The 27694-nt window shown below is 54.7% G+C and overlaps 1 protein-coding gene across 3 annotated transcripts; it reads left to right on the top strand.

Moving 5' to 3' along the window:
• The first annotated feature begins 17279 nt into the window (after window positions 1–17279).
• On the top strand, window positions 17280–26678 carry CUNH15orf39 (chromosome unknown C15orf39 homolog). 3 transcript variants are annotated; one of them, XM_046428072.2, is made up of 3 exons: window positions 17280–17418; window positions 20672–23422; window positions 25312–26678. In XM_046428072.2, exons 2-3 carry the CDS (start codon window positions 20722–20724, stop codon window positions 25677–25679), a joined length of 3069 nt encoding a protein of 1022 aa, XP_046284028.1. In that variant the 5' UTR covers window positions 17280–17418; window positions 20672–20721; the 3' UTR covers window positions 25680–26678. The 3 variants fall into 3 exon arrangements, with proteins under 3 accessions (XP_046284028.1, XP_046284027.1, XP_046284029.1); XM_046428071.2 differs by having other exon boundaries at window positions 17280–17450; XM_046428073.2 differs by having other exon boundaries at window positions 17280–17450; window positions 20672–23472; window positions 25312–25444.
• Window positions 26679–27694: the final 1016 nt, after the last annotated feature.

Raw genomic sequence — 27694 nt, 5'->3', positions numbered from 1 at the left:
TTGTCCCAATTAGAAAAAAAAGGGGGGGAACCCTTCTAGGGCACACCTCTATTGATCCATTCCCTTCAAATAGATGCTGCTTCCTACAGTTTCCTCCATCTCCAGATGATGCCATCAAGTTATAAATTCGTTAATAGATGGATCCACAGATGAAGTCAGAGCCTTTCTGACCCAGTCACTTCCAAAAGCCCCACTTCTGAACACTGCTGCATTGAGGACCAAGTTTTTAACACATGAGCCTTTGGGAAACATTCCAGAGCCAAACCATAACAACTTAATCAGTCTGTGGTGGTGTTATTAACACATAAAATGGGCCGAGATGAATGGCTACTGGTTCATTTTCTTGTTACTTGTGCTGATCTCCTCCACTCCCTGACCTTTGGTCAAAGTCTAGTCAGCAGTGCTTTGTGTCAGTCAAGGCTGAGGGAATAAGGGCCTGGGGACCACTAGGGTTGGTGAGGAGTGGGCCTGGAGGCTACAAGCACAAGGCAAACCGCTGGGAGGGACATCTGCCTGGAGAAACAAGCCTCTCTGCCGGCCTCAGAGTTACTGGGGACACTGGGTTTCCACCAGGCACAGGTCAGTGTCCAAGCTTGTCCAACCACAGTGGCATCTACTTCCTGAAATCCAGTGCATGTTCTGCTCCCCTATCCGGTGCCCTCCCAGCACAGGGCTCTTTCTTCCAGGAGTGGTGCCTTCTCTCTACCCATGCAGGCTGGCAAGGCCCTGGGTAGAGTCTCTGCTAAAAGCTGAAGACCTGAGGCCCCTCAGGTAGCCACTTGGTTCCCAAGCACTGTGTGGCCCTGGGCTATTGCTCTAGGCCCTCTGGAGACAGAAGAAGCCCCACTGGCCTCTCTAGGCCTTCCTCGGACTCCTGACTTAGTTTCCTGCCTCTTTCTGGGCCACCCTTAGTGACCTCCTCTGGGCAGCCAGCCTGCCTCTGCAAGTGCATTTAGTCCATGGGCTCTCAAAGGCACTTGGGTCTTATCACAGGTTCCCAAGTGGGACACTATTAACAAGCATTTGAGTCTGCCAATCAGGGGCTTACTTTTTTTTTTAAAGAAGTTAGAACAGCCCACAGGTTTAGTTCGTTTATCCATTCATTCCCTCTTGTTAACACTACATACCAGAAACATTAGTTTTCTAATTTAGTCTCACAACATACCTTTCAGTATTTTTATCTTTAAGTTACAGGTGAGGAAACTGAATATAGGGTCCTTGTTTAGCATCTGGATGGCCATCTGTCGCGATGGGCAAAAGGTGCTACGTATGCAGTCGAGGGGGAGAACCAAAGAATGTCCACGCGCTTCTGTCCTAGTAATGCTTTATTCACTTAAATCACTCAATACAACTTCACTCTATAGGTTCTTAATCAAGAAAACGACAATCCTTAAAGCTAGGCACTACAACAGACATAAGCAATTCACAGCAAACAATTCTAGGTTAATTCTAAGCACTGCAAACACACGTAATCGTGACAGGCTCATGACAGACATTCCCTTTGCAGAATCAAAAGTCTCAAGCCTTAGGTTTTAAGTCCAGCAGATGCACACTCACTCAGACCACGGTCATCAGATCAGGAACCAAGGCAGGCTTCTCCTGGGGTGGAGCTGACGGCTGGCTGAGGAGAGGGTCGTAGGAAGAAGTTGCTCTCACCAGGGTTAAGATGTGGCTGTAGAATTTACTGGTGAGGAAGATGCAGAGGATCAGCAAATGATGAAAAGTGTTGGGATGTCAGTCCAGGTCCTCACCAGGCTCTCAGTCTGAGGGCATCATTGTTAGCTAAATGTCTGTTCATTTGCTCCATTATTTGTACCAAACTCTGGGGCTTTTGACCCTCCTTTTAATCCTTATCAGCTGCCACTGGGTCTCTCTGTTGCGTCATTTACCCTGGGGTTAAAACATCTTGTCTGGTGGTCCCCACCCTGATCTTTTCGCCTTTCCCTCTTATCAGGCGAGGACAGCCTGCCAGAGGCTTCACTCTAAGTTTATCAGGGTGGGGGGGGGAGTGACTTGTTTGTGCCTGAGGGCCATACTGGAGGGCTCCAGTGCCTGGTGAGACTGCAGGTTTCATACTGGAGTTTTTAAAATGGAGTTGCTTAGGCTCAGCCCTAAGGCCATCCTTACACCATCTTAAGGGACAGCGCCATTTTAAAGAAACAGTTTCACTTTCCTGCCCTAGGGCATTTCTGAGAAAGGCTCACCACTCCCTCATCCCAACCCAACCCTTAACCACCTGCATTAGGACCTGCCTGGCTCTGATCCCTGAACCTTCCCCATAAAAGTCCTGGAACCCAAGCCTGTTTTGCCTCTCTCCACTCTAGAGAGATGGCCTTTATTTGTCAGCTCTGACAAATTCTCATGTGTATCTCTGCCTGGTCTCTGTCTTTCATTTTTCGCTTACCCATCTCTCATTCCTTGCTTTCCCTTAACTGAGGAGGAAGGAATGGTTGGGATTCAACCCCTTTCTGGATTGTACTGGTCTTGTGGCTTGGAAGGGTTGGGAAGTAGAAGAGGAGGTCAGGAGAATGACTGGGCCTGTGGGTCCTAGACCCACAAGTAGCCATACAGGCAGGGGAGGGGCTTGTGGAAGAGAAGGCAGGTCCGGTACGGAACCAAGATGGGAAGCTGGATACAGTGGTGCCTGTCTGAAATTCCAGCAGCTTGGGAGGCTGAAGCAGGAGGATCACACCTTCAAGGCTAGTCTCAGCTATTTAGTGAGGCTCTCATTAACAAAGGTTTTGAGACCCTGTCTCAAAATAAAAAATAAAAGGGCTGGGAATGTGGCTCAGTGGTTAGGTTTTCCTGGGTTCAATCCCCAATACTAAAAAAAAAAAAAAAAGAAGAAGAAGAAGAACCAGGATGGGAATAGGAAGGGAGGGTACAGGGTACCCTCAGTCCTTGCAGAGGCAGGAGGCTGAGCGGGAGAGGCTGGGTGGAGCTGGAGGGTGGGGTGCACAGCAGGAGAATTCCCAGGCAGAAAGTGAAGGAACTTCCTTGAGAATGGAGGCCCAGCCCATACCTCCTGCTCCTGGGGGCTAAGGCAGAGGGAGGGTGTTCAGCCCAGTGAACAGGTTTCCACCCACCCCTGGGGGTATCCAGGGGAAGGGAGGGAAGACCAGCCCTGTCCCTGGGGGTGGGAGTGGACAAGCAAGTGAACACTATACTAGTGGCTTTTCATTCAAGATTTCCTTCCCTCCCAGTAAGAAAAGCATAAGAGGGGCTGGAGTTGTGGCTCAGCAGTAGAGCGCCTGCCTAGAACATGTGAGGTCCTGGGTTCAATCCTCAGCACCATATGAAAATAAGTAAACAAAATAAATGTGTCATTTCCAACTACAACTAAAAAAAAGAAGCCTAAGAGCCACATTTTAGAGGTGAGGAAACTGAACGGCCATGTCCAGTGACTTGTCTGAGGTCACATAGTTAAGCTGGGGTGCAGGTGGCATGCAAACTAGAGGAGCTGGGTATAAATATAAACCCCAGCTGGATGTACCTGTAATCCCAACAGCTTGGGAAATTGAGGCAAGAAGATCCTGAGTTCAAGGTCAGCCTCAGCAATTTAGGGAGGTCCTAAGAAACTCAGTGAGACCTGTCTCTAAATAAACTATAAAAAAGGGCTGGCAGCTGGGGTTGTGGCTCAGTGGTAGAGCGCTTGCCTCCAACACATGAGGCCCTGGGTTCAATCCTCAGCATCATATAAAAATAAATAAATGAAGATATTCTGTCCATCTACAACTAAAAAAATCATTTTCTTTAAAAGGGGCTGGAGATGTGTCTCAGTGGTTAAGTGCCCCTGGGTTCAATCCCCAATACCAAAATAAATAAACAAATAATAAAACAACCCAAAGCAGTGAGTGCCAGGGACAGGGCTGAGTCGTGACCTCAGTGGGTGAGCAAACCTGGAGGGGGACGGGAAGCAGTGGGTAATTAAACAGCCCCCCCAACACCACCCTCCCAGCACCTGCTTATTCTGGGCAAGAAAGAGAGGCTGGGGCCTTTCTAGGGAACCTCCTGGCCTTGGGCAACTACCCAGTTCTGTGGATACCCACAGAGGTTTCGAGGTTTCGAACACCTGGGCACAGTAGAGCTGGCAGCTGGCTCAGAGGTGGGGGAAGGGGAAAAGGAAGAGAAAAGAAAGAAGGATGGGGGAAGGAGAGAGGAGAGAAAAGAAGGGAGGGAGGAGGGAAGGAAAGATGGAAGGGAGAACCTCATTTTTTAATTTTAATTTTTAGTTGTAGATGGACACAGTACCTTTATTTTGTTTATTTATTTTTATGCGGTGCTGAAAATCGAACCCAGTGCCTCACACGTGCTAGGCAAGCACTCTACCACTAAGCCACAACCCCAGCCCTCATTTGGTTATTTGTGCCTAGCTGGGTCTGTGTCCTTGCACAGGTGTGCTCCTGAGAGTGAGCGTGTGTATGTGCAGTGCTATTTTTCTCTATGGTCCTCTAAGTTCCATGAGTCCTGTGAGCCAAGCTGAGAAGGCGCCATTTAGAGGAGCAAGGAGGCCAGGCTTGCTGGATCTGCTACTTCCTGGTTGTGCCATCATGAGCCAGGGTGCTTCCTGAAGTATAAGGCTCTACGCTGATAATATCCTCATTTAAAGAAGAGTCAGCTGGGCAAAGTGGCACACCCCTGTAATCCCACCAGCTCTAGAGGCTGAAGTAGGAGGATCACAAGTTTGAGGCCAGCCTCAGCAATTTAGTAAGGACCTAGGCAACTTAGTGAGACCCTGTCTCAAAATAAAAAATAAAAAGGGCAGGGAATGTGGCTCAGTGGTAAAGAACCCCTGGGTTCAATAACCAGTACCAAAAAAGTCAGTAATCCTGGACTGGCACCTTGACTCATACCTGTAATCCCAGAGACTCAGGAGGCTGAGGCAGGAGGGTCACAAGTTGGAGACTAGCCTTAGCAAATTGGTGAAACCCTGTCTCAAAATGAAACGTAAGAAGAGCTAGAGATATGGCTTGGTAGTAGAATGCTCCTGGGTTCAATCCCTAGTACCACACACACACATATAAAGAAGAGACAGCAGCCCTAGACATGATCCACAGGAATTGGGGGTTACCAAGAAGATTGGAAATGCATGAGGAAGATGAAGGCTTTGGGCCTGGGAGGGCTGGAAGGGACAGTGATTGCCTCAAGAGCCCTATATTGGGTGAGGGACACTCTCTTGGTTGTCCCAGGCCAGCCAGTCCCTGACATGCACATGTATCCCTGACTACCCAGTACAGCTTGGCTCCTTTCTCATGCCTTGGACTTATTTTCTCCCAGAAGCATTGCTGTGTCCTAGCTCTGTCCTGGGCTGGTGTCCCCCTGTCCTCACCCCCTGTGCTGAGAATTGAATCCAGGGTGCTCTATCAGTGAACAACAACCCCAACCCTATCCTAATCTTTATACCTGTGTAAACTGAGCCTCAGAGAGATGAAGTAATTTGCCTAAGGCAGCAGAACTAATAAAGAGCAGAGGCAGATTTGAACCAATGAGGATGGACACCAGTCTTAGCCTCTAGCCCCTCTAGCACAGAGTGTAGGGTCCCCTGCCCTATAGCTGTAGCCACCAGCTCTGGGCCTTTTCAGGAGAGCCCTTCTGTTCTGTTAGGACTGTCTCCTCTTGTCACAGTGTGGGGAGCCCCATTTTTTGGTGGCAGCATGTCAGGTCAGTGACATTTTGGCTTTTCAAAGAACTGGCTCCTAGCCACAGCTCGGGCGGTGGCTGAGAGTGGTGGCACTCTACCTCCACTGAACTTGGAACACAGGGCCAGCTGTTGGGGAGCCCCTGGAAATCCACTGGGTGCTGGAGGTCCAAGGTCCTGCAGGAACAGAGAAGTGGCTGGGCCCTGGGAGGCCATGGCTGAGAGCTGCTTGTGGAGCAGAGGTCGGGATGGGAATGGGATCAGGCTGGTGATCTCAAGATGGTTTCTGGTGGTCTGGTCAATCTCAGGATCCTCAGGCTGACCTGTTCTTCATCGTCTGATCAATAGATACTGCTGGAAAGTCCCCTAAATTACAGCTTTCTCTAGATAACCTATCTTTCTCCTCTAAATCTATTTGTGGGGGGTGGTATTAATTAACAGTGCACAGATAGATTTAAAGATTTCCTAGGAATTTGGGAGTAACAGGCCTGGAAGAGAGACTAGCTTAGGGAGTAACAGGCCTGGAAAAGCACTTGGAATTTCTGAATTAAAATCTTATTTTCTTGTCCTTCCTTTAGGCTCCTTTCTACCTAATTTTCATTTCTCCTATCCCGCCTGAGGCACACTTCTCAAGGGGCCCCCAAAATGTCTTCATAGGCCTTTTACCTCCAAGAGCTTTCTGTTGCCCCTTCTGGGAACAAACAGGAACCACTGTCACAGAGGGGTCAGGCTGACCACAGTCTGACACTTCTACCCTCCACCTGCCCAAGATTAGCATCTCAGCACCCAGCGCTAGGGCTGAGGGTCACAGGAAGTCCTTGTGACCTTCTGGAGATTTCCCTCAGAAGATAAATTGTGGGCAAGGAGAACCGTGCCCGGGTTCCCATGCCGCAGGTGCCCTGGGATTGCCTGTTGGAAAGAAGGCGCTCAGGGCCTATTGTCCCTGTTGGGACAGTCCTCATATGGCTCCTGTTTGTGGCCTCACAGTTGGGATAGGAGTGGGGATAGAACTAGGACTCGGAGCTGAGCTTCGAATGAGCTGAGGTGGGGTGAGGGTGGCTGGACACAGCTGGGCATGGGGGCCTTGGGAGCAGAAGGCACTGCTAGAGGACATACTGCCCCCCGGGCCCCAGGATGGAGCTTGTGGAGGAAGGGTGGCGGCTGGGAGGTGCTTTGGGCTTTTGGGCCTTCCCATGGCGACTCAGAACTTCTTTCCAGAGAAGAGAAAGTAAGACTTTGACCTGCACCTTCCTGGAATCCTGCGGCCTCTCAGGAACTGGCCTGAAGAAGGAGGAGGAAGAGTGCTTCACTGAGTGCCACGGGCTGTCCCGCCTGCTCCAGGTGTGTGGGGACATGTAGCACCTGACTCCACCTCAAACCCAGGCAGGGTCCTCATCGCACGGCAGGAGACCCTGGGACTCAGGAAGGCTAAGAGGCCTCCCCCAGGTCCCTCAGCCATGAGTGGCAACTTGGGTTTTTGGGCCTGGGTTTGGCAGCCAGTGCCCCTGTCCCCTACCAGAGCACCCACCAGAGCACCCTAAGAAGGAACTGTCTCCAAGGCAGGAGGCACTGGGGGCACTTCAGCACCAGCCACCAAGGCAGCAGGGGGAATTTTCTGGATGAAGCTAGAGATTCCCTGGAGGTCATGCCCTGCAGATGCTTGCTTGCCTCCTGCTGAGGGGGCTCTAATCTCATGACCCAGGAGCTCAAGGTCAGCCCCAGTCGCCTCTTAGTCTGCGGGCCTTGGCCTGGGGTGAGGTTGACTTCCTGCCGGCTGGGCCCCCTGTACCTCTCACCCTCAGGTTTGGGGTTTGCACTGGTCCCACAGGCTTGACTTGCATTTCCTCCCTGGAGCCTGAGCAGTTCCCTGCCCTCCACCCCATGTCCCCCACGACCTGTCTCCCTGGGTGTACGCTGCCCTGTGTCTGGGGAGGTGAATCGGTGCCCTGTGGTGGGAGTGGCTGCTGCCCCTCTCTACGTCACAGTACCATTGCTCACTCACCCCCAGCCTCCAGTCACCCTCTGTGGAACCTGTCACACTCCTGTTCCTGTGTTCAAGAAGGAGGCACAGAGCTCAGTAAGGGGCAATCTGGTCAGCTTAGCCCAGAGCCACCCGCTGCCTTGCCCATGTGTCCCCTGTCAGGGCCTTGGCTCCCCTTTCCTCTCTTCAGGAGGCTTTCTCTGACCCACCAGCCAGAGGTGGTCCCCACCCCCACCCCGTCTCCACTCTGACAGCCATTTCAGCCAGAGCCCATAATCCAGCCGCCTTTGGCCAGTGTGGAGGGCACTCAACCCACTTCAAGGGACTGGCGGGGAAGGATTGAGTCCAGTGACTGAGAGGTCTTCAAGGGGTGTGGCTGCAGAGCCTAGGGCAGAAAGGAATGACACCAAGGCGGGAAGTCTGAGGGTCCTGAAAGGATGAGCTGAGCTCCTTTCAGACCCTGGGCTACACAAAGCCACCTGTAGGGACTTTGAAGAGTAGCCTCCTGCCACATGCTGACTTGACCCCACTTGGGTCTTTCCCATCTCTTTGACACCCCAGCCTCCAGGATCACCAAAGGAGCAGAGATGGCTGAGCAAGGTGTTTGGGTGCTGACTGAGGGTCCCAGAGACCACGGAGTTAAGCCTTGTCCTGGGCCCATCCTCCCCCTGCAGCCCAGTATCCCATGCCCTGAGGGATTCCTTGGCCCCCTATCCTATTCTGGGAGCCACCTGTGGGAGCAGGGAGGCTGACTGGGGCCTGGCCAGCCTGGACTTGCCCCAGCTTTGGGGCCCAAGGTGTGGCGACCTCCTGAAACCCCTACCCAGGGGAACTGTTCACAGGCAGACAGGCCTGATGAGGTGCTAATTACTGAGCTAATTGGAGCCCTAGTGAGTGAGCTGCAGATGGCTGGGCTGTCAGGAGCTGGGGACTGCAGGAGGGGAGGGGGCTCTGGCAGAGGTAAGGAGGGGGATGGAGCCCAGGCTTGGGCCAGAGTGGCTGTGTTTGTCCAGGAATTGTTGACTTATTAGTGATGACCAGCCGCTTAGAAATGCGTTCTTGTTTTCACACCTCTGTTCTGGCCCTGGTTTTCTCTCTGGGAAAATATTTGTGTCCTGAGGCTACTGCTTGTTGGGAAGGGTTCCTGGGACACTGGGGCAGAGTGCTCTGCCCTGGGGGAGTGACCAAGGAAGAGGAGGATGCCAGGCCTGCGGTAGCCTGGTGCTCCCGGGTGGGTGGCAGTCTATTTTCTATTGTTAGAGCAAACTACCTGAGAGGGGGTAGTTTATCAGAAATAGAGTGCTAGTTAACTCAGGGTTCTGGAAGTCCAAGAGCACGGTGCCGGCCTCTGTTGGGCTTCTGGTGGGGAACCTTTGCGCTGCATCAGAACATGGCTGGGGCATCACCAGGTGAAACAGAGTGGGGTGCCAGAGAGTTCACTTTTAAACAAAGTCACTCCCTCCACAACCCATGAATCATTAATCCACAAATGGATCAATCCATTCATGCTGGCAGAGCCTCATGACCCAGTCACCTCCCCAAGGTCCGGCTCCAGATACCTTTCATGTGAGAATTTGAAGGTTGTTTCCAACACATAAAATTCAAGGGGTGCATTAAACCACAGCAGCCCAGGAGACAGCCTGTAACAGAGGGGACATCACCAAGCTGGGCCATTTTGCTGGAGGGTTCTGGGGCTTTCTCCAAGTCAGCATGGCTCTTTCTCATCTTGGCCTAGATCCTGCCTTTCTGAGAATAGCTGCTGTGTGGCCTCCTGAAGGGGCCAGAGAGCTGGGGTAGGGGGATGGACTTGTGAACTGTAGAGACCTTAGGAATGGCGGGTGAGGTGGCCTGCTCCCCAGGCAGACCACAAGTCTTTGTGCTGACCTTGCTATAGCCTGAAAAGAAAGGGCTGCTACCCTCTTCCCTCCCCCACCCTTCTAACACAAGCACCCTGGACCTTCGGGAGAATCTGGCTACTTAGGGCCAGACCCCAGCTCTCAGCAGGGCAGTCTGTGGCTGTCTCAATGGCCACAGCCCAACTCCAGTCCTGTCAGCGCCCCATGGCTCCTGACCACACGCTGCACTCCCTGGTCTTCTGGCTCTCTTCTGTCCAGTTAGGTCTACCCTGCAGCTCCAGTTCCATCTGGGTAGGACCCCTCAGTGACTGGGCCCCTGCAGCCCTGCCTGCTGCAGGCCGTTCAGACCCCGCGGGCTCAGGACCTAGGGCTGTCCGAGATCTGGAGAGAAAGCTGGGAGGCCAGACCTCACCCCCACTGAATGCTTGTCCACTCTCCTCTCCCAGGAGTCACTGAAGGCTAAATGACATTATGGATAGTAATAGTGGTTTAATTATTGTGATGATAAGTCCTCCGATTTATTTATTTGTTTATTTGTCTATCTATTTATTTATTTATTTTTGGTATTGGGGATTGAACCCAGGGACGCTTAACCACCAAGCCACATCCCCAGCCTTTTAAAAAATATTTTATTTAGACACAGGGCCTTGTGAAGAAGCTTAGGGCCTCGCTAATTTGCTGAGGCTGGCTTTGAACTAGGACTCCTCCTGCATCAGCCCCCCAAGCCCCTGGGATCATGGGAATGCGCCACTACTCCCAGCTAATTTCTCCAATTTTATGCACCCCGATTTCTGGGTCAGGCATTGTGCTAGGTACTTTCCATGCTAGTCTTCTCACAGCAACTCTCCAGGAATGGATGTTTTATCATCCCCACTTTTCAGTGAGGAAACAAAAGCTCAGAGAGGCAAGCAGTTCATCCAAAGTTGCACAGCTCCCAAGTGACACTTTAGGGACTCCAAAGTCACTACCTCTTACAATGAGAGGGAGGCTTGTTATTATTTTTTTGCCAACCTGTTTCCTTCCCCCTTTCCCCTCCCTCCCTGCCTGTGATCATATACCGGGTGAGTTTGCATCATTACTAGGGCTCAGGGGTCCAATTAGGAGACTCTCCCAAGGAAGTCGACTGAGGCAATCTCTGCCCCAAGAGGGTCTCCCTGAGCTGAAGTTTTAATTAGCCATCACTGCTCTTCCTGAAACTCTGACCTGCCAGTGGCTATCCCAGCCCAGCTACCTGCAGCAGGAAGCATGTCTGGGTGCAACCCAGGGACCCAGCTCAAGTGCCCCAGCGCGGGAGGGAGATGTGGCGGGGCCTGTGTCCCACAGCGCTCTGCATCCACCTTGGCCTTACCTCACTTAATCCAGTAAATGGATTAATAAAATAAATGGATTAGGTGACTTAATCCATTAAATGGATTAAATAAATCAAATGAGTTAATATTTGAAAAGCATTTAAAATCATGCCAGGTACAAAGGCTATATGTGTGTTTGTTAAATTAAAAAAACAAGTCATGAGGGAGGGGGGAGCAAGGGACAGGGTAGGGGCTCAGGGCTATTCTTGGATATGAAGACAACACATTCCCGGATGACCCAGCTATGGTGGGTGACCCACGTGTGGGCTGTGGCTGTCTAGGATGCACAGTGCTGTCCCCTTGCAATGTGGGGAGCTTGGGACTGAGCGCACAGCCGGCTTGGAAGAAGGGAATACACAGGTATGGAGAGGGCTGGGTGCCAGGCGCCTTCATACCCTGCACACTGCCCTCTAAGACAGGGCTTATCAACTTTCTATCAGTGAAGTAACAGAGGCCGGAGGTCAGGAGAGGCCATCAACAACTCCAAGATCACACAACTGTTAGGCAGAGGATTTAGACTCAAAGCCCAAGCCCTGTATGCTGTAAAATCTGATTCCTTGTGTCCCCCACCTCAGGCCACAGGGTCTGGAAAGCCATAGGGTTATTCCCCCAGATCCAAAAGGGGCAAAAGTGCTCCTCTCACGGGGCATGATGGCACACACCTATAATCCCCATGACTTGGGAGGCTGAAGCAGGAGGATTGCAAGCTTGAGGCCAGCCTCAGGAACTTAGTGAGGCCCTAAGCAACTTAGGGAGACCCTGTCTCAAAATAGAAAATAAAAGGGGCTGGGGCTGGGGCTCAGTGATTGAGCACCTCTGGGTTCAATATCAGGTACCAAAAAGAAGTGCCCCTCTCTGCTCCTGCTCAGCCTCCCCTCAACCTCCAGGAAACATGAGGGCTTTAAGTGTGGGTGTTGTGTTGAGGGCCCCAGAGACTCCTTTTCTGGGGCAGGGCTGTGAGCCTAAGCTGAGAGGTGACAGGGGGTTTCTGAGGCATCACACTCACTCCTCCCAGGAGCAGGAGGAGAGGCTTCCTGACCATGACCATGACCCTGGCCATTGGACAGCTCACCTCCCTGCTGGGCAGCAGCAGCCGCTGCTGTGTCAGCCAGGAGCCAGAGCTGAGCCCTCCTTGGACGTGGTTGCCTGGAAACTAGCCCTAAGTGACGGAAACCCCAGCAGGCCGCTAATGAGGGGGCAGCCAATCACCTAGCCAGACCCTGCCACCCCAGTCAGCATTAGGAATGCTTCAAGGACAGTCTCCCAGGCCTGCCCACGGTAGGAGGGGAGGTGCCCCAGCATAGTAGGAGGGGGCACAGTAGGGTAAGGAGGAGCTGGTTGGCAGCCCCCCAAAACCATTGGACTGGGGAATTGAGGGGGAGGTTATTCCTGCTGGAGGCCAAGGCCTGACCAAAGCAAGGGACAGGCACTGGGCTGGAGTCAGGCTGTGGGTCCAGCTGCCCAAGCCCAAACCACCATCCTGAAAACAGCTGGGACTGCTCTGCCCAGGCACCAAGGCTGGGGGAGGGGATCCCCAGAGAGGCCCTGGCTGGGGGGGGGGGAAGGAGGTGATTAGGGAGGTTGGCAGGAAGCCAGGCCCTGGGTAGAGAGCAGCTCCTGTAACAGGGGGCGGGGGGTGAGGGATGGGGGGTGGGGAGTGGGGCGGGGGAGGGCTGCAGGCTCTTCCCTCTCAGGGGGTCCTCCTCTTCTCCTTAGCCTCCACCCCAGGCTGGAGGCCTCCTAGAGGGGACAGCAGACAGAAAGAGGCAGGTGGAGCTGAGCCAGGTGTTTTTCCATTCTAGGTCTGGGGAGAAGATGGGGGGTGGTATTGTCAGAACAAGAAGGACACTTGCTCCACAGACTGGGAGGCCCTCAGTAGACCTCAGTTCCAGATGTGCCCAGCTGAGTCCCTGGGCATGTAGCTGCCTTCTGGGCCTCAGTTGCCCCATGTCATGGTACTACAGGCAGGAAGCAGGCTATTGCTGGGCGGAGGTGTGGTCAGGGTCCTAAGGGGACTGCGCTGGGGGCGGGGGTGCCTGGACTTAGGCGAGCTTGGGCAGCAGAGGCTCTCACCTCTGGGCCCAGTTGGGTTTTTCTGTTTTTCTTCTCTTTCAGATGTGCAGAGCCCTCCTCCATTGCCAACCTAAACTTAGATATAACCTTAGCCCTAGTCAGCCTGTCCCCTGGAGGCAGACCTTGCTCTGGAGGTCCCCCCTGGTAGGGAAGCCAGGTTGGAACTGAGTCGTTTTAGCAAGAGCTGAGGCTAAATGGAAGTGAGCATGGAAGGCTGTGGGGCCTCAGAAGGGACAAGGAAGGCTTCCTGCAGGAGGCCAACAGGAATTAGTAAAGAAAGCTCACCAGTAGCCCTGGCCCCCAGGGGGACAAGGGAGTGTATATAACAAAGGGTGGAAGTGTGACCCACAGGAAAGTTAGGCAACTCTGGGGGGCTGCTGTGCTAGGCTGGCTGGGCAGGGACAAGCAGAAGACATGCAGAGTCAGAGTGGGAGACACAGGAGACCTAAGCTGGGGGTGATGGGGTCAGACATGGGTACCAGAAAGACCTCTTTGGAAGTAGGGAGGGGTACTGCCCACTGCCTCCAACAGCCAGACAGACCCTCCGATGGCTGGCCTCTGGGATGGACAGAACAGCGAACAGTACCCGCTGCCTCGAGAACAGGAGCGCAGTGGTCTGCTTTAGGTCTGGCTCTCTCTAGCTGAATAGGAAGACAGCTCGTTCACTGTGATACCCCATAAAGCTTGCGGTCCTTAATATTTAGTGGCGGGAAGGATGGGAAGGAGAAAAGGCAGATCAAGCCACCCTGGCTAGGAATTAGAGATGGCTCCCCTCCTCTGCAGAAAGGCCATTGTGTACGGCTTTCCCGAGCCAGTAGGCCACGCAGTCCTCCAGAAGGGCCAGTGAAAACCCTCCCTGCTTTCTGAGCCTTTGAGATTCCCCTTTGAGCCACTGATTTCCTCTGAGTGGGGGTGGGGTTCCTTCAGTGTGTGGGAGGCTCCCTACTCCCTGCTCCCCCAGACAGAGCAGCAGGCTGCTCCCGCCAGCCTCTCTGCACAAGCAAGCTCTGATCTGGAAAGTGGCCCACCTTGGCCCATCTGGTCCCCTCCTTGCACCACCCTAGGTCCTGTGTATCCTAGACTCCTAAGGGGCCTGAGCCCAGGCTGACAGCCATCAGCACTGCCCAGTTGCACTCTCTGCTTGCTTAAGAGGCAGTGGGTTCCTGGCCACCAATGGCACCTGAGCTTTTCCCTTAGAGGGGCTTGGAGTCAAAGTCCTGAGAAAATCCGAGATCTTCCATTTCTGGGCTGTGTGGACCAACAAGTTGACTCCCCTCCTCTACAGCTTGCACTACAAGAAGTGAAGGAATGGGAGCCCGACATGTGGAAACGGTGCCTTCTTGTCTGAAGAGCCAACTGAGGTTAAGAGGCTTGCTGAAGTCACACAGCTCAGAGGCCAAATTCTGCTTGTTTTTACAAACGCCTGCCTCATCTGTTTGTAAGAATTAAATGAGATGATATCTATTAAGAGGCTGACACTGGGCCAAGCTCCACGTAGGAGCTCCTTGCCTCACCATCCTCCAACACTGAGATATACCTCTGTTGGGGGGGGCGGCGGGTTCATCAGTAGGAGTGTGAGGGCCTCCCAGAAGGAGGCAATTTCTATAGCTGGGTCTGAAAGGATGGAGGGAAGCACTGCTGTGTGTCTTCAGGCAAAGCACCACACTTCTCTGTTTTTCTGACTCTAAGATGATTACCCCCACCACCTTTCCTCTGGGGTGAGAGAGAGTCCTCTGAGGAAGGGAAAAGATTGGTAAATAGCAGGTGTGACCTCATTAGTGGGAGTGATATTATTATTAATAACCACAACATAATGAACCAAGGTTCAAAGAGCTGACCCTTTACCTTGCCTTCCCAGGAAGTGAAAAGTAATCTGGGGCAGGTGGAGGAGGGGGAGGGTGTACACCCCCTTGGAAGCATGTGCATAGCTAGGGTGGGGGAGGGTATAATCAGTTTGGGGCTTTTTTATACTACTTGTCTTTGTTAACTCCACCCAGGAAACCCACAGAAGGACAGACTCTTCTGTTCTCTGCTTGATTCGCTGTACCTTCCAGTCAAAACACCACTTCTCTCCAAGACTGTGGTGCTAATGAAAACACGCGGGGCCTCCCAAGGCCGTCACCTTGTGAGAACTGCCTTCATTTACTAGAGACTCTGCACATGGTACATGACCTTCGGGTTAGAGAGGAAAAGGTCAGAATCTTAGGGCTCACAATCTCCAGACACCCCCAAGAGCTTCCCACAGTGATGCTATTTGTCACCACGATCTATAAGGTAGGTTTTCACTGTTCCCATTTTGTGATAAGGAAATCAAGTCTCAGAATATTACAAAGTAGCTCTCAAGTCTCCCATTCTGTGTCCTTTCTTTGGTAGTCCAGGGTGTTTATCTGAGGCTACAAAGGAAGGGACAATGGGACTGCTGTCTTTGGGAGGTGTTCCTGAATTCAGATGAATGACTCAGTGACTCAGTCGGGCTGCAGAACCTTAGCTGGCCCTTGGGGGTCTCTGTTCATCCTGACCTGGTGGGGTCTTACTCAGGCTCAGGGAGACTGGAGAGACCACCAGGCACTCCTGAGTACACAACTTGAATCTCCTAGACCCCAAAGCCAAGGACACTGTCTTCCTCCCTTCCTGCCCCTGCAGAGCAGGATGGGGAGTAGGTGCTGAGCCGGAGGAGGGTGAGGAGAGGGCAGAGCTGGTCAGGAGCAAGAACAGGGAAGAGCAGCTTGTGTGAAAGGGGCTGTCGGGCTTGACTCTGATCTGCAGGAAAGAAGCACTTTCCTTATCCACACCTGTCATCCCAGCCACTTAGGAGGCTGAGGTAGGAGGATTGTGAGTTCAAAGTCAGCCTCAGCAATTTAGCAAGGCCCTAAACAATTTAGTGAAACCTTGTCTCAAAATAAAATATAAAAAGGGCTGGGGATGTGGCTCAGTGGTTAAGTGCCCCATTGCAAAAAAAAAAAAAAAAAAAAGGCACTTTCCTGATGCTAAGGTGTGGCTGCAACAAGATCCCCAGGCTGGGAGCCAGGTGATCTGGGTTTTTGTCCTAGCCTGCGCTGTGATTTTGGGAAAGTCCCAACCCTCTCTGGGTCTCTCCTCCCCAGATCTTTCCAGACTCTATTTCTAAGGTCCTTCAAGCTCTAAACTAAATGACACCTTTCCCCTTTCCCCAGATGACCTCACATCCTCTTCCTAATCCTACCTGGAGCCCAGTCCCTCCAGCAGCTTCCTGATTCTTGGCACCTGTGGCCTCAGGCCTGCCTCTTCTGTGACTCAAGCCGCCCTGACTTTTGATTTGGAGGAGGAAGCCTAGGTGGTTTTGCCCCTGAACTTGCTCTGCCCTTTGGCATGTCCACCTGTCCTCTTCTCTCACTGCACACATCTGTCCCCAGTCCTTGGGCAGCTCAGGAACTACAAGGACCAGATTCTTTCTAAGAAAGGAGCAGTACAGAAGGAGCCTCAGCTAACAATCAGATGGCCCAGAGCCAGGGCAGAGGAAGCCCTTTCACCCCTCCAGCTCCTCTTCGCAACGCACCATTCCCAGCCCAAGATGCTCCACCTCCATCAGGCCCCCCAGGTTACACATGTTCAGGCCAGCTCTGAGGGACACTTGCCAAAAAGATTCAGAGATACCTACCAGGCCTCTTAGCAATCCCTCAACCTTCCTGGCCCACCCCAGAAGTGGGAGATCACCCTTTCCTCAGACAGCTCCGGTACCATAACAGGGTCAAAATACATGTCTGGAATTTGCTCTGTTGAGGCCTTCTCCTCCTCCCATTAATATAACTAGTACATCAAGGGAGTCAAGGCGCCTACTGTGTGCCAGATAGTTTAAAACAGTCTCTTCCAAGCTTGACAACACAACCACTATGAGACCACTAAGAGGCAGACAGAATTCCAGATTTACACATGAGGAAACTGAAGCTCAATGAGGTCAACTGGCAGGCGCAAGGTCACATAGCTAGAAAGTGGCAATGAATGGCCAGGCGCGGTGATGCCTGTCTGTAGGAGGCTGATCAGTCTTGACAACTTTTCGAGACTCTATCTCCAAATTAAAAATAAAAAAGTTGGGGATGTAGCGCTCCCTGGATTCAATCCCCAGTACGAAGGAAGAGCGGAAGGAAAGAAGGGCCAACGAATGAATGATCCAACGGAATGACTAAACCAGCGCAGGTGACCGGCCCGCCAGGCAATGTGGTTCGCGGAGCGCTGCGGGTACAGACAGTGCACAGCGCCCGCGGCGAGTCGCCAGAGAGTTGGCCCCCCGCAAACCCTCTCGTGGGCCCTAGGGAGCTCGAGCTCCCAGAGGCGCGGCCGGGCTCTGCCCCCACCCCGCGGGCCGCCCCGCCCCCGCTCCGCCCCCAGTCCGCCCCGCCCGGGACCGCAGACGGCGCCCGGCGGCGGCGCGAACGGCAGCGCGGAGGGTGGCTCTGGGCTTGGCTCAGTGACTTCCCGCGCAGGGCCGGGCGGGACAAGGACCTGCTGTGTAGGCGGTCCTGGAGGATGCGGCTGCAACCTCAGGTAGCGGCAGCGGGAAGTCTGGCGTCCTGCAGGTAGAGCTCGCCCGCTCGGCGGGCGCCGAAACTTGGGCCGAGTTTGCGGGCGGCGCGTGGAGAGGGGGTGGGTGGCCCTGCCCCAGGGCGCCCCTACCGGTCGGCCCGGGAATGGTGCGCGCGTGGCCGGGGCCAAGGTGCTGCGGCTTCCGGCGGGAGGGCTCTCGGGCTAGGCTTGTGCCACTGCCCCCACTTTCCTCGGACTTCGAGGTTCCCGAGGCCTGGTAGCGCTCTGGGGCTCCGGCGGGACCCCGGCACCGGGCTGGCGAGAGAGAGAGCTCAGGCCAGCGCTCGGGCCTCCCGGGCCCGGCTCACGTGGATTGCCCGGGCGAGTTTGAGGGGGCGGTGGGGGCGGCTAGGGCCAGGGGGCGGAGGACGCCGAGACGCCGCGGGGCCCTGGACGCGCCCTGCTGGGATGGGGCGGCCCTGCGGTTTCCTCGCCACCGCTTGACTCACCATCTGGCCGCAGCCCAGGCTGGCAGGATGGTCCCGAGGCGGTGACTGCCCGGACTGTGCGGCCCGACAGCCCCCTACCCTGGGACCTCCCGCCAGTCTGTGGCCGTCGGTCCGTGGGGCTCTGTACGCCAGCCTGCCGGCGTGCTCACGTGTGTCCGGTGCCCGAACGAGGGAGAGAGCTTAGTTATAGAGGGGCATGTGTGCAGATGTGGGCCATGCACGTACGTGCAGGCACGGCTTTGCATGCGTGGCGACGGCCAATATGTCATCCTGCTGGGGTGCACGTGTGCCCCAGCGCAGCCGGGAGGGGCTTTTGAAGACCCGGAAGACCGTGGGGTCGGTTGCCGCAGCAGAGCCCCAAAGCGAAGTCGACTGTGGGCCCCAGGCACCAAGATTATGGGCGGGGCCCGTAGTGGGGGAGGAGAATAGATCCGATTTTGCTTCCCTTCCACCCATGCTGGATACTGTGGGCTGCCCCAGGTTGGGCTGTAGTGTCTGGAGAGCCCAGAGCCACAGCTGAGGTAGGTGGGAGGTGTGAGAGTACATGTGGGGTGGTTCAGCCCTCCCAAGAGTCCAGATGCTGCCTTCAACTGGGCTGGAATCACCTATTTCATCATGAGGCCCTTAGGAGGTGGAAGGGGAATGGGGTCATAACTTTAGAGGACTGGGAGTACAGGGGTGGCAGACTCTTCAGGATCCTGCTTGGGGTCCTGGCCGAGGTTGAAGCTCAGCTCGAAGGACCAATAGAACTTCCCTCCCCCACCAAGAGTAATGGGACCCTGTTCCCTGGGGGCCAGCCCTCTCTAAGTATCTGCTTGTGACCTCATTTTGTATGTCAAGGAAGGAGACATCTACATTTTGTCTGAAAGGGAAGGCCCTTTCTTAGAGGGAGTGTACATTGGGTCCTCCATCTGCTGGTAGAAGATAAGGCCACCTCTATGCCTCTTATTAGAGTTCTCTGCTGGCTCATTGGAGCCTCCTCTCCTCCCACAAGACTCTGAAGGTCCCAGATGGCCTTGTGTCTATTGACTGGGTCCAGAGGGGTCTCAGAAAGTCTCCAGGGCAAAGGGCATGGGTTGGACTGAGCCCAGGAGAAAAAGACCCCAGTGGCTGAGGGTGGATATAGAGCAGGCTCCAAGGAGTATGTGGGGGAGGTGAGACCAGAGCCAGCATCTAATTAATCAGAGTTCCCCAAGGGCAGAGGGGGAGCTCAGCACCCCCAAAACGTACAACCTCTTCTTGCATCATTTCTGTGGAGTTGATGGGGACTTTTCCCCTAGGATACAGGTCCTTGACATAGGATACCATTAGTGGTTCTGTGGCCTGAGTTCTGATATCCTGTTCCAGCTTCTCTAAACTCCCTGGGGGGTTGGATTCTGGCCCAATGAATCAACTCTTTCTGAGAGGCCTGCCTGGCTTCTTTGTTGTAGGAAGCTAGGAGTGGAGTGGGCATTGCCTTGTCTTTTCTTGACCCCTTCCTAGTCTAACACTGAGCTTCTGGCTGGCTGACATTGGACCCCTGCCATAAGAGAAGAGAGGACTGGTCTTTGCTTGCTGGTGACAGAAACCTGGGACACTTAGTTAGTGGTCTAATCATAGCAAGATAGAACTGATTCATCCTTTCTAACCTATTGAGGGTTTCAGGGAATGGGGTGCTTACTGCGGGAGATAGAGGCTGGTCAGGGTGCAGCAGACAGGTCTCAGATGGAGACCTTCATGAGTCATTAAATGCCTGCTGCGCTGAGGATTCTCTACCCTTGACCTCTCAGGGTCTGGGGTCCCATCCTTGCTTGGCCTTGCTTCAGGGCCTCGGTCTTTCTCTAGCACTTATTTTTTCTATCAGTACAGTGGAAGTAGTTGCCAGCTACCACTCTAGGCCCTTGGGACCTCTCTTCCTGGAGAGGGGATGAAAGAGAGAGAGAGAGAGAGACATACACACACCCACACACCCCACATGACCCCATATGCCTTGGAGTAGCCACCCACAGCTTGAGGGCTGGGTGGGGACACAGGCCCTTTTCCCCCTCTGCTGGGATCTTCCCGCTGACACCACAGCACCATCTGGTGGACAGCCTTGACTTTCACTGAGGGGGAGTGGCTTGTATAGATGTAGGCACCCCAGCCACCTCTTCTGGGGGACTGCCTTCCAGACCCCAAGCCTAGTAACAGCATTGGCTGTGGCCCTAGGGACTTGGGTTTGAGACCTGGATCTGCTGTTTTTGGTAAGGCTGAAAGATCAATGGAGTGTCACAAGAAACAAAATTTGAAAACAATGCCCAGATCCCATGTCTTTCATACAGGGGTGTCTTTTGAGATCACTGTGGCATCTTGGAATAGTGGAAATGACAGGCAGGAGCTTTGCTACTTGTTCCATCTCCTTCATCAGTGACTTTGGGATGGATGGGTCTCCATCTATTTTGGTGGGTATAAGCCAAGGCAAGTGATCCTCAAAACTGCCCTAAAATCTGGAACCCCAAGGAAGGGGTCTTGGGAGTCACTTGGAAGAAATCTGAACAGAAAGGACTCCTGGATTGGGGCAAGGGTTATGTGCAGGGAGATTGGACAAGAATTTGTTCAACAAAGGATTTTGTAGCTTAAAAAAAAAATAGAGATGTCTGCATTCATGATTCATGCATTCAGTCTTAACTGAGTGTCTGTTGAGTGCCAGGCTCTTAGGTGGCAGTGAGCCAGGGAGCATGGCTTCTATACTGCTGACTGGCAGCCTGCACTTCTAACTGCCCTGCCTCCTTCCCTCTTTCTCCCAGGTCAGCTGTTCAGTAGCAGCGGCCCCGGAGGGCTTGACACCTTCACAGTGATGGCGGAGAAGCGCCCACTGGGGACTCTGGGGCCTGTGATATATGGCAAACTGCCCCGCCTGGAAGCAGACTCAGGGCCTGGACATAGCCTGCCCCCCTCTGCTGGTAACCAGGACCCATGCAACTACAAGGGCGCTTACTTCTCCTGTCCCATGGGGGGCACTTCCAAGGCAGGATCTGAGCGGTTGGCTTCCTGGACCCCATACTCACCCTTGTACTCCACAAGCGTAGCAGGACCTCCACTTCGGCCAGACAGCCTGTTTACCAACTGCCTGCTGTACCGCCCACCAGCGGAAGGTTCTGAGAAGATGCAGGACTCCAGCCCTGTTGAGCTCCTGCCGTTCAACCCCCAGTCTCACACATACCCAGGCCCACCGCTGGCTGCACCCAAACCCGTCTACCGCAGCCCCCTGTGTTATGGGCTCTCAACTTGCCTGGGGGAGGGGCCAGCTAAGAGGCCACTGGATGTTGACTGGACCCTGGTGACTGGGCCCCTGTTGTCCTCTGCTGACCCACCCTGTTCTCTGGGCCCAGCTTCTGGGAAGGGCCAGGCCCTGGACAGCACCTTTTTACGTGGAGTGCCAGCTGGGGGATCTGGCAAAGACCCCTCAGTTAGTTTCTCCTCATGCCAGGCGTTCCTGGAAAAGTATCGGACCATCCACAGCACAGGCTTTCTGGCCTCTAAGTACACAGGTCCTTACTCTGGGGACTCCAAACAAGCAATGGTAGAGGGGCCTTCAAGTCCTTGGACACAGCTGGCTCAGCCCCTGGGGCCACCGTGCCAGGAGGTATTGCCTACCCACTACCCACTCCCTCCCCCTCCACAGGCCCTGCCTTGCCCCCCAGCTTGTCGTCACCCGGAGAAGCAGGGCAGCTACAGCTCTGTGATCCCACTGCAGCCTCTGGGAGTCCATAAGGGGACTGGATACCAGGTTGGTGGGCTGGGCAGCCCCTACCTGAGGCAGCAGGCAGCCCAGACTCCATACATACCCCCAGTGGGACTGGACACTTATTCCTACCCCTCTGCCCCACTCCCGGCACCCTCACCAGGCCTCAAGCTGGAGCCTCCTCTTGCTCCACGGTGCCCACTGGACTTTGCCCCGCAGTCTCTGGGGTTTCCTTATGCCCGGGATGACCTGTCTCTCTATGGGGCATCCCCTGGGCTTGGAGGGACACCACCTTCCCAGAACAGTGTGCAGTCTGTGCCACAGCCCAGTGCCTTCCAGCGGGCATGCCAGCCTCTGCCAGCCAGTCAGCCATGCTCTGAGCCTACAAGGCCTGCTGAAAAGCCAGCACAGGAAACCGAAGAAAGGACATGGCTGCCCAGCTGCAGGAAAGAGCAGCTCCAGACCCCGCTCAGCGAACACTCTGGAGCTCCCATTGTCATCCGAGATAGTCCAGTGCCCCGCACCTCACCAGCATTGCACCCCTGTGCCCAAGAGCACCAGTCTGTCCCACAGAAGGAGGGTGCTAGACCGCCTGGCTCTCCACCAATGCCTGTCATCGACAATGTCTTCAGCCTGGCCCCCTACCGTGACTATCTCGATGTGCAGACGCCAGAGGCCACAGCTGAGCCAGATTCAGCCCCAGCTACCAGTGAAAGCCAAGACAAAGACTGCAGGGGGACTTTAACTACCCAGGAGGGATCCTCAGAGCCTTGCTGCTCGCTTCGGGAGGAGGTGGCCTTGGACTTGAGTGTGAAGAAGCCCACAGCAGAGGCTGCTCCCATCCAAGTCCCTGGTCCTACAGTGCAAACCAAGCCCACTGCAACCGCGGACACGCCAGACACAGGGAACATAGGTTCAGATCTGTCAGGGCTGAAAAAGATGGTCACAGAAGCACCTGGGTTGCCAGTGGCCACAGAGGCCACACCAAGGACCAACTTTCACAGCTCTGTGGCCTTCATGTTCCGAAAATTCAAGATTCTCCGTCCATCACCCTTACCTGCAGCTTCAGACCCAGCCACACCCACCTCAGCTCCTGCCTCTGTACAGCCTGCACTCACCCCACCATCTGTACCCATGGGACTGCAGATTCTCACTCAGCCCTTGCCAGTGGCATGCTTCAACCTGGCCCTGCCTAGCCCTCCAGCCATAGCTGTGGCGGCCCCAGCCTCGACTCTAGCCCCTGCCCCTGCCCCTGCTCCTGCCCCAGCTCCTGCTCTAGCTCCAGCTCCAGCTCCAGCTCCTACTGTAGCCCCAGAAGACACCCCAGAGCAGCGCTTTACAGGGCTGCATGCATCCCTGTGTGATGCCATCTCAGGCTCTGTGGCCCACTCCCCACCAGAGAAGCTGCGGGAGTGGCTTGAGATGGCCGGACCGTGGGGCCGGGCTGCATGGCAGGACTGCCAGGGAGTGCAGGGACTGCTCAGCAAGCTGCTGTCCCAGCTGCAGAGGTTTGTATGCACGCAACAGTGCCCCTTTCCCCACGTAGTGCGAGCAGGTGCCATCTTCGTGCCCATCCACCTGGTGAAGGAGCGGCTCTTCCCACGGCTGCCCCCTGCCTCTGTGGACCATGTACTGCAGGAGCACCGTGTGGAGCTGCGGCCCACTACACTGTCAGAGGAGCGTGCGCTGCGGGAGCGTGCCCTGCATGGCTGCACCTCACGCATGCTGAAGTTGCTGGCGCTGCGCCAGCTGCCTGACATCTACCCTGATCTGCTGGGCCTACAGTGGCGAGACTGCGTGCGCCGCCAGCTGGGTGAGCATGGGGCAGCCCCAGTAGCCACCAGAGCTGTGAGCGAGTGACAGGTGTGTGCACTGTGTGAGTGTGGGGGGTCACAGCAGATGGCTGAGTGGTTCCTGGTTCCTGGGTGGGCTCTAGGGACCCCTCTCTTTGCCCTCCAGGTGTCACTGAGTGCTCTTTTCCCTGGAAACTTTGGTCCTCCTTGGTGCTACCTCTTCCTGGAGCCTCCCTCCTCCTGTGCTTATGCCATCTACATCTTTGGTGCAGGCCCCTTTGGTGTCCTGAGGCTCTGGCCAGGCACCGTTTCCTACTTGTGGTCACTTCTCCCCATGTCTCTGTACATCCCAGCCGTCCCTCTTCTGAGTTCTTATCTCAACCCACTGCCTGCTGGAATTGGCAGCTGGGTGTCTCCTGCTCTGAATTCATCCTAACCGTAAACACCCTCCTGAAGTGTCCTTTCAGCCTACTTTCCTGTCTTCCTCATCTTGGGGGAGGGGAGGGCACTCTGCTCTCCATGCTCACACTTGATGAGGTCCCACTCAAATGCTCTTGCCTTTGAATGGGTCCATCCTTGGGCCTCTCAGCACTGATGTGCACAGCAGTGTTTCCACAAATCGGCACCTTTTGTGGTTTGCTTCCCCCACTTGGTGAATGAGGCCTTGCGCCCGTTGTTCTGCTTGCATTCCTTATGTCCCAGAGGACCATGTGCTGCTGCAGCATTGTGTGGTGTGTACACTCACGTTTCAGCCAGGATTGAGCAAGAATGTCCTTTCCTCTTCTGTATCAGTGCACCTGACCTCGAGGCCTCCTGCCCACTCAGTGTTTTCTCCCTGCTGACCCCCTGTTCCTGCCCCCAGCCTCTTCTCCAGGCTTCTCTCTGAAGATCCTGTTCCTGGTTTCCTCCCCACCTGGCTGAGTCCCCGTATCTGGGTGGAGGCCTGAGTGCAGAGGTAGAGCTGGGGTTGGGCTGATCAGCATTCCTTGTGCCTAAACACTTAAAAGTGGGGACAGAGGTCTCAGTGGAGTGGAAAGAAATGCAAGTGTGTCTGTCCTGTCTCAGGAAGAGTGGGCTAGAGTGTGGGTAGTGCCAAGAGCTACACAGCCTCTTGGCCTGTCCTCTCCCTCCCCTGGACCTGTCCGGGACCCAGAGAGGGTCAAGTCTCTTCCTGGGCTGACATGGAAATGACTGGGGCCACATTCCCTCCTGCTGTGACTCCAGCCTACAAGAATTGGGCCTGGCAAAGAAGTGACCAGGGCCCAGCTCTTGCCCCTGGCTAGATTGTCCCCACTTGATTGCTGAGCTGTGGGTCCTCCACTGTCCTTAGAGGAGTTACCCATTGTGGGTGCCCCTAGAGAATTTTTCCTGTCTTCATTTCTTTTGGGTTCCTGTGCTCCTTCTGGCACCCAATAGGTGTATTCTTGGTTAGGGACCCCTTTTGTCCCCTGCTCAACTCCTCCACCCACCTCCCTTCAGTCATTGCTTTGGGGCAGCCTCTGTGTGGGATCTTGCTCCAAAGCTCTTGTTCTGACTTTGGAGGTGCTATGGCAGAAAGATGATGGCTTCTTACATATGGCACAGTACTCTCTTCCTGTGCCTCACTTTTCCCACATGGCCAGAGTGGTTCCTGACCTGCTGGGCTCCTTTCCTCTCATCCTTGCTCCCAAACAGCCTCTCCTGAGCAGTGCTTTCTCATCAGAGTTCTGGAGTGCCCTGGGGAGGAGTACACCTTTTCAGCTTGGATGGGCCAGCCAGCAGGTACATGCAGGGAAAGATTATGATGGTTGTGGTCCTTTTGGTGCCATCCTGGCTTGGGGAAGAACCACTGTTCTGGATGGCTTTGAAGACCACGAGATGGGACCTGAGGGTGCAGGATCTGTAGCCTGACTATGTGCTCATTTTCCAGGTGACTTTGACACTAAGGCTGGAGCTATTCCCACCTCAGAACCCACTGTGGCCAGAGATGAGCCAGAGAGTATAGCCCAGGCTCGGAAGTCACCAGCCCCCAAGGTCAGGAAACCAGGGCGGAAGCCACCAACCCCTGGCCTGGAGAAAGCAGAGGCAACTGCTGGGGTTGGGTCACGTGGTCCCTCACCTACTCCTGCCAACAGCACCGGCCCACCTGGCCCCACACTGAAGGCCCGCTTCCGAAGCCTTCTGGAAACTGCCTGGCTCAATGGCCTAGCATTGCCCACGTGGGGCCACAAGGCCTCAGGACCTGACCGGCCCCCACCCTGCCCACAGCTACTGGGCAGCCAGAGCCATCACCTGTAAAGTTGGTTGCGGGTGCTGTTGAGACAGCCAAATGTCTAGGATCAGCCTCTGCTTCTGCTGCCCAGGGCCAGGAGTCCATGCTGGGGTATGGCCACTCCCTTGGAGTATCTTTAGCTCTCACCCTGGGGCCTGCGAGGCTGGACTGACTGAGAGCCCCTCAGCTTTTTAACGTGAGGGTCTTCATTGGAAAAGACTACTTCCTGTTCTTCTCTGGAGAAAGCATGTGGGCTCTGGAGCCCAACAGACCTGGTCCGAATGCTGGCTGCTGTTCCTTGCTGCGTGACCTGGGCAGACCCTTCGCCTCTCTTGAACCCTCGTTCCCCATTGTAACGTAGGACAACACGGCCTACCTCACAGGGTTGTTGTGGGGAGATGCCTGACACACCCGTTGCCAGATGGTCTCTGCTCCCTGCCTGAGACAGGTCTAGGACCTCAGCCCGGGCCTGGAATAGGAAGCTGAGGCAGCAGAACCTCCTGTTAGATGGTCTTTATGTGTCTTAGGACTTGGTTATCTTAGAGTGGTACATTGTACAGTGCATATGGCTTGACACACTTTCCCTGGTCCCTGCTGCTGGTGCAGCAATAACAGCCTGGGACTGGTGTCCTTGCAGGTCTGCTGCTCCTGCCCCAGGGAAGCCCCAGGCCTGTCCTGCATTGTCAGCCTGTCCGGTGACTTCCTGAGCTGCCTTTACCCACACCAGGCGTTGACCCAGGGAAGTTGTGTTTTCTGGAAGCCAAGCAGCTACAGGGACTCAGGGACTTAAAGCAGACAGGCTGAGTGGCAGCTCCATCCTAGGAAGTCTCTGAATTTCTGGACTGGGGACCCTGGTACTTCCCAAGCCAGAGCCTTATTAGCCAGGCTTGCTGTGGGCCACCTCCCTGCAAAGTGCTGAATTGAGCTGGAGGCTGGGGAGCTGGGGCCCTTGGCCTTATTTAAGAGTTTGTGATAAGCCTGTGGACCCTGGGGCAGGCAATTAAAGCATTTGAGTTGTTTTGAAACTGGGACCTGACTCGGTGTTTGAGGGGTTGTGGGTTTGCTGTTGAGTCACTGTGGGCCACTCACAGGCTGCCCTCCCTGCTCCCAGAAGGCACCAAGGACTTCAGGCACTACGGTACCTGCCAACTCTGGCCACCGGAGCCCTTCTCACACACCCACTGGCCAGCCACTTCCCCACTTGGGAAAAGCCCTTCCTCCTGACAGTACTGAGAGCCCTGGCAGCAGGAGATACTCCCAAGTGCCCTGTCTCCCAGGACTGAGATCTGTCATCCCTCCCATGCGGGTGAGGGGGTCACTGGCCTTCCTCCAGACACCCACCTTTGCTGGGCTCTGCTCCCGGTGTCAGGGCAGCTGCGGTGGCAGCCTGAAGGAGTTTTCCTACTCCACCTGGGCCAGGCCCTGTCCCCAGGGCACATTAGACTTTTGTTGGTTCTTCTAACGGCCCCACTACACTTTCCCTCTCTGCCTGCCTGGCCTTAAGCTGGACCAGGATTTGGAATGGCATCTGCCATTGCCCCCATACACCATCCACATAGGGCCTGGTGTAGAATGCCACTTTCTGTTCATAGGAACCATATACAGACTAGGTAAGTTTTAAGGAAAACAGGTTTACTTTGGTTCATGGTTCTGGAAGTCCAAAATCAGGGCCATCTGGTGATGGCCTTCATGCCAGCAGAATCCTCAGGTGGTAGGCATCCATGGCAAGACATAGCATGTGTGTCTTCTGATCCTTCTCATACAGCCAATCAGGATTGTCATAGGGCTGCATCCTCATGACTGGCCTAACCCTAATTAGCTTCCAGAGGCACCCCCCCCACCACCACCATATTGTTTCACCTTTTTCTACCTCGCAGAGGGGATTAAAGTTTGACACATGAGCCCTTGGGGCACTCGAACTACATCCAAACTGTAGCACCTGGCTTGAGAAGGGGACAAGCCACAACAACACACTGGTCACAGCAGTGCCAACCTGGGGTAGGGGTGGTGGCAAGGTGTTCTGGGACACAGATACCAGAAC

Source organism: Marmota monax, unplaced genomic scaffold, assembly GCF_021218885.2.
Source record: "Marmota monax isolate L192 unplaced genomic scaffold, Marmota_monax_Labrador192_F-V1.1 WCK01_AAM20220418_F8-fsc00111, whole genome shotgun sequence".
NCBI classification, from domain to species: Eukaryota; Metazoa; Chordata; class Mammalia; order Rodentia; family Sciuridae; genus Marmota; species Marmota monax.
This window is presented reverse-complemented; position numbering and strand designations above follow the sequence as displayed.